General features: G+C 44.8%; 3 protein-coding genes; 1 reads left to right on the plus strand and 2 right to left on the minus strand.

Moving 5' to 3' along the window:
• Positions 1 to 725: 725 nt before the first annotated feature.
• Positions 726 to 4,644, minus strand: GSTUM_00001495001 (uncharacterized protein). XM_002835620.2 has 9 exons: positions 4,091 to 4,644; positions 3,985 to 4,013; positions 3,799 to 3,916; positions 3,554 to 3,701; positions 3,319 to 3,482; positions 3,092 to 3,215; positions 2,852 to 2,989; positions 2,356 to 2,760; positions 726 to 2,301 (listed from the first exon to the last, which is right to left on the minus strand). Exons 1-9 carry the CDS (start codon positions 4,133 to 4,135, stop codon positions 1,322 to 1,324), a joined length of 2,151 nt encoding a protein of 716 aa, XP_002835666.1. The 5' UTR covers positions 4,136 to 4,644; the 3' UTR covers positions 726 to 1,321.
• Positions 4,645 to 5,281: 637 nt separating this feature from the next.
• Positions 5,282 to 5,717, plus strand: GSTUM_00001496001 (uncharacterized protein). XM_002835621.2 has 1 exon: positions 5,282 to 5,717. Exon 1 carries the CDS (start codon positions 5,318 to 5,320, stop codon positions 5,504 to 5,506), a length of 189 nt encoding a protein of 62 aa, XP_002835667.1. The 5' UTR covers positions 5,282 to 5,317; the 3' UTR covers positions 5,507 to 5,717.
• A 159-nt stretch (positions 5,718 to 5,876) lies between these two features.
• The window catches only part of GSTUM_00001497001 (uncharacterized protein), a gene marked incomplete at its 5' end in the record, with an annotated part of 3,047 nt that continues 2,615 nt past the window's right edge, over positions 5,877 to 6,308 (minus strand). The window contains one exon of the mRNA XM_002835622.2: positions 5,877 to 6,308. This exon is cut by the window's right edge and continues 2,615 nt beyond it.

Raw genomic sequence — 6,308 nt, forward strand, 5'->3', positions numbered from 1 at the left:
TTGAAAATGAAGTTATTCTTTAGAATAAAAAAACAGAGGTTTTATGGAAATACTGGTATTCGGCAAGCCCAAAGTTTTTTTGACTATAATAATAATAGATAGTACCTTGTACTTAACTGGGTATACTCAAGTACAAATTATATTACTTATATTAACAAAAAAGGATGCAGAGAATAAAAATACAGAGTACGATACTAAAATACCACGGTACTTTTGTCCCTGCAAAACACCATAATATGAAAATTCTAGTTCAATCCAGATGAAAAACAGGGAATAAGAGAGAAATACATAGTTTTTCTATCATAGCATGCCAAACAGGGCCTGAGAAAGAAAGCAAGAAAAGCTGAGAAAAGACAAAAAACCATGAGATTTTTGTATCATACATGCCAAACAGACTGCTACTTATGATATGGTGCAAAGCGTCTAAAGAGTGCACCAATGCGGGCGCACCCATGAAATGCCTGAATCTACAAAGGGTATAAAGGGTTCTGAATATGGCATGCGAGTTTTGCTAATCAAAGGTTTAACTCTGGCCTATGTCTGGTTTTTTATTTAATCGTTTTCAATACTTTACATGTCTGAAATTAATCCTATTAAATTAGTTAATTGTGTGACAGATTGTGCGCCTGTCGATGGGACTTGTACAAGTACCTTCTAACGAACAATATAGACTGGAGTTGATCATTGGATCTCTAAAATCCAGTGCCGTAAAATGCTCAGAACCCTTTTACCCCTTATAAATCTAGGCATTTCACGGGTGCGCCCACATTGGTACAGTACACGCTTTAGACGCCTTGCACCATATATATATACTCACAACATCCCCACCTCGATATAAAAAAATTATAACAGTAAAAAAATTTATTCATTCCATGACAATGGCAGCCAGAGTGACACTTCTATATCACGCCCCCCTGCCCAACACACCAGGAGGGGTATGAACTCGTTAACAGAAACCAAAGACGCTAGTGCTACGCTAGCCACAAGTGGGCAACGAGAACGAGGGAATGAATACGAGTAGAACAGAAAGGGATATAATAAGCCATCAAAAGATGCGCGAACGAAAGCGCTTTTCGTCGCAAAAGCGGGGAAAGGAAAGAGAGAAGGAAGGAAAAACTTGCAGATCGTTAGTTAGTCAAGTAAACAGGAAAAATTAGAGCTCAGTTAGCATCCAGCACGCAGTATGATATAACCCAACTTACCCTAAAAAGATAAGCAAAACAAGACAAAAATACAACAAAAACAAGAGGATAAGAACAAAAAAAAACGGCTTATCATAGCCGATCCGATCCGACAAGAAAATACAAAAACAAAAAAAACTCTAATTATGTCTACCCCTAAGCGTATCCTCATCCTCACTCTCCCCTGGACCTATAAACTCAAATACTTCCTCGATATCCTCATCCTCCTCCTCAATGATATTCCCTCTACTCCGCTTCTGGGCGATCCTCGCGCCCGCATTCTCACGTTTTGCATGCAGGGCTGCTGGACTCAGCATGGGCCCCTTGAATGGGCTCTTCTTCCGCTTGGCAAAGGTTACACCCGATGTTAATACTGCTGCCTCGTTGTATCCCTGGCCATTGGGCGAGGAGCGCACCACGCGGACGTGTGACGGGAAGGTGGAGGAAGTGGGAGTTGCGGGCAGGACCTTAATTGAGCCGCGTGGGGAGCGCGGGGACTTTAACGTTATGCTTGATATGGACGCAGATGATGTGGAGGAGGCCTTTGAATGTGTTTTATTATGGAAGGAGCGGATGGAAGACACTGATGACGAGGTTGAGTTTCGCCCACCGAGACCCCGACCTGATGGCCGGCGGTATGAAGATGTGTGCGGTGTTAACGGGCCCGGGGAGAGGGAATTTCGTTTCGGTGGTGGGGTCCCACGGTAGCTAGAATTATACGCTACGTTTCCCCTCGAATTCCTCCGCGCGCCGTTCCCCGAACGTGAACCCAGTCCATTTTGAAATGGCTGATAGCCGTGGCTGGCATTGTGGCTCGCCGAATTATGGTTCGAGCTGTTTTTGGAATTTGGAGAAGTCGCCCTTTTGGCTGAATCCAGAAACCAATGCTTTAAAGACGCAAGTTGGGTCATTAGAGCATGTTTCCTATTCTGCCTCCCTTTCCCGCCATTCACCTCCGAGTGAAGATCCGGGGACGACATAACTTGCCTATCTTGCTGCGGCGGCTTCAAGTACGGTCCATAATCCCTATCCTTCTCGACTGGCGGAGGCGGGGTGGGAGACGGGGGTGTTTGTGCTCTGGGATTCCTTCCATGATGTCGCTCGGGCAAGATAATCACAGCTGGTGCAGCAGTAAGCATCTCGTGCATTGGAGACGCAAAAGCAATATACTCACGATTTTGTCGCCTCATCTGATCCTCCGACTCTTCATTTAGAGGCAACAACGTCGGATCTAGATTAGAAGCTGCACTCATTCTCCTACTCTCAATCTTCCGCTTCTGCCGTCTCCTCTCCTTTCTCTCCTCCTTCTCTATTAACAATGCCCACCATCCAGCAAGAGCATCGCATTTCTTGGCAAGCACATTCTCTATTACTTGGTCTATGTCAACCCCAGCGGCTTTCATCCTGTGTAATGTATCCTTCTCCAACCGGGTCGAAAATGCAGGTGATGGCTGTACGACAAGAATGGCCTTTTGTGCTGGAGCATATTCCACAAGAAAAGGATGTGACAGGACTTCATCAAGGGTCGGCCGCAACCCTGGTTTCTTCATAAGGCACGCTTTTAATAGCGAGACGGCATCTGTAATGGGGCAGTGACCGTCAGCCGCGGAAAAAGCAAAATAAGGAGACGAGGGGGCTGTGGCTCGGTTCCCCACTTCAGTAAAAGATACCTTCGGGCAAATCTCCAGGATATTTAGGTTCGTCCTTGAGAATTTTAAGTTTGGTATCGTCCTCGATGTCCTCATCAAACGGCAATTCCCCACAAAGTAGTGCATAAAGAATAACGCCCAATGACCAAACATCCACAGCTGCCGAATTCAAACAAGTATCAATATCACGTCGCACCGCCAGGAGAAAACAGCAATGGAAAGGATTAGGTATAAAGGAAGAAAAATAGATCCAGCTCATACCATGCGCCATGTATTTCTCGCCCTTAAGCATCTCAGGAGCCGAGTAGCAGACTGTTCCACAGAAGGTTTGAAGCAATTTCTGACGTTCGTACTCTCTTGTAAAACCAAAATCGCACAGTTTGACCTATCCAGAGCAGTGCATCAGCTACCGAGTGCCCTGCACGGAACCTCACAATCTCAACATCACCATCACCACCAATTCCCGTAGCCGCAGCAGGTATTCGTACATTCTCATGTTTATCGAGCAGAATATTCTCCAATTTCAAATCCCTATGCACACAATTGTTCATATGCACGTACGAAACCGCACCGACCAGCTGAGCAAATATCTTCTTCGTCTTGTCTACCGTCAATCTCCCGTTCTTGATGAGGTAGTTATAAAGCTCATCCCCTAGCCCAACATCAGCAATCCCATAGCCTCCAAACTCCGACCCACAACTTCAAATGAGCATGGGAGCTCACCGGAACAGTACTCCAACACCAGCCAAACCAAGCTCTCTGTAACAATAACCTCGTAAAGTCTCGCAATATGTGGGTGTACCAGTTGTCGGTGATGATGAATCTCCCGGGCTAAATTCGCGTCGTCCTTCTGCGCAGACTTCAACACAACCTACACACATACACAGAGATACCGCCTTAAAATCAATTCGCCGTACTCCTCCTTTCTAGGAGCCTCATTAGCTTAGAGGTGAGGAAGGAAAGATTACCTTAGATCCATTGGTAAGCTTATGCGTAGCAAGGTAAACCTTCCCAAAACTCCCCTTCCCAATCAACTTCCCCAGATTATAATTCCCCACCGTCTTCAAATCCTTTGAAGAAAACTCACTGTCCACAGCCACGGTTATATCGTTAGCTCTCGCTTCCCAGTTCCATCGATTCAAGGGAGCACATACCTCAGGAGCTCATTGTATGAATTCACCAGCTACAAACACCCCAGAAAATCAGCCTCCCGCACACACACACCCTCTCCACCTCCGCCAGGGATAAAAGAAACCCTACCTTTGCCCGTTGCTTCTGTATCTCAGCTTTAGATTTCGGGGGCATCGCCCAAAAAGAGGGAAAGAAGTGAATCTAGCCGACAGATTTGTTTTTGCCAAAAAGGAAATCTCAAATTTATTTTGAAAAATAGTAAGCGGACCAAAGGATAGCGTGGTGAGGGATGAGGGGGAGTCAGGAGGCAAGATAGGCTGTGAACGTGTGCACGGGCAGGTATGGAAAAAGCGGGTTCAAGTTGTTAACGATCCGAGAGATAGCGACAGTCTCAAAGCTCCAGGATAATTATGCAAAATAGTTAAGTTAAGTCAAGTAAGAAAGGAAATAGGAACGTAAGTTGGACAGATGGCGGGGAGGAGGGAGAGTGATGGAAAGGGAGGTAGTTAGAAGACTAGTAGAAGGTTGCTTGCTTGCTAGCTGTCGGACCGTCTGTGTCGGCCGACGTATGATATGATGCGTAACCTGTTTGTTGGCAGTAGTGGCTGTGAAATAAGGACGAAGGAGAGGAGGAAGAAAAGAAGAAAGGGATACTGTAAATAGGAATAAAAAAAATAAAAGAGTGGCACTTGGGTAGGAAGGTAAGGATGGGAGTTTGGAGAGAAGAAAAGGGTAAAAAAAAAAAAAAAAGGAAAGAAAGAAAGAGAAAGAGTCTACGGTACCGGTACCGGTACTCTAGTAGAGTTTTTTGTGTACTGTATGGTACAGGAGGGTACAGTACGGTGTGGCAGAAGGAAAACCCCGTTTCAATTGTCTCACTTCCAAAGTTGTCCCTCGGCAGCTTCAGGAAAAAAGGTGAAAAGGGAAAAAAAGAAAAGAAAAAAATAGAAATCCCCAGAAATCAGAATCTTATGATATCCTGATGTGGTATGATACAATACAATAGAGAGTCCGAGGACGAAGCAGCATCATACCATAGCTCAGATCCAAGATAAGTTACATATAATACAGCACCATCAAAAAAAATACCCCGGCGAATAAAAACAATACTGTATAGTACAATTGCTCTTCCCGTTTTACAGTATGATACCAAAGGAGGAATAAGGAAACCAGCTTCCCTCCTGCCACTCCCACCCCCCTTCCTTCTCTCTCCCTCTCCTCCCCTCCGTTTTTTCAAACTAAATTAACCGAAAAGGAATACATTTTTCGTTCCCGCTGATCTGCATGAATATTGGTGAAGCCCTCAAGCCTTTTCCGACTGGTCAAGGTACGGGAGTGCACTAGTAGAGCACCGGTATGATACAGTACAAGAAAAGCATGGTAACTGCGGTATGGTGCGAAAGATCACACGAGACACAAAGATTGGACGAACCTTACCCCTGGAACTCGCCTAGGTTAGGTTCTTTACCTCAACCTATCATACCGGTAGTCCAAAGAGCCCCAGGGACCTCGCAGCCTGGTCCTCGCTCGAGTGATGTGGAGTGAAATTTTTAGAGCACTTTGATATTATTATTGTATCCCACGCAATTACGCACCCTTCTGGTATACTCGAGTAGGAATACCTTCAGCGTCACCACCACCCCTTCCTTTCCTTCCGGCTTCCTTCCTAATAAGAAATTCGCACCAGGGCACAAATTTGACACGCATGAGAAATGAATAACCATATTCAGCAGATACTGGTAGAGAGACCTCTCATTTTTCCCGCCTCTTCACCCCTATAAATAATTCTCCATACCACCATTTTCACCCTCTCACTTTTTGTGCATTATGATTAATTTCCTCCACCGCCTGGTTGGCCCTTATCATGTCCAATCTTTGTCCCTACATTATTATTAAAAAAAAAAGGGTTTCATACAGAAAGAGAAAGAGCCAAAGGGTCAATGCTTTTTATAGCAAGCAGTACTCCAAATTCTCATCTCTTTCGTGTAAAAAATGGTCCTAAACTTTTTATCCAACAAAAAACATCAAGGATAAAAAAGTAATATCTGAACCGGTATAAAACAGAAACAAACGTTGGCAATGAATGAAGGGAGGAGAGATACCGGTAATTCAAGTAAAGCCATGAAATATAGAGGGTGAACGGAGAAGAACCGGGGGAGACAAGCGAGAGCGGATACGAAAAAAATCATTGCTTCCTTCGGTCTCTCCCAACCGGTCGAACACCCAAACCTGCAGTCATTACTTCACCACCCCACTAAAATTTCAATCAAGTGCTGATCACCATGACAAACTGATGAGGACTTGAGGAACCCATTTACACAAAAAGGAAGGAAAGGCTATTACAAAA

The sequence above is a fragment of the Tuber melanosporum genome, assembly GCF_000151645.1.
Source record: "Tuber melanosporum whole genome shotgun sequence assembly, scaffold_111, strain Mel28".
Classification (NCBI taxonomy): Eukaryota; Fungi; Ascomycota; class Pezizomycetes; order Pezizales; family Tuberaceae; genus Tuber; species Tuber melanosporum.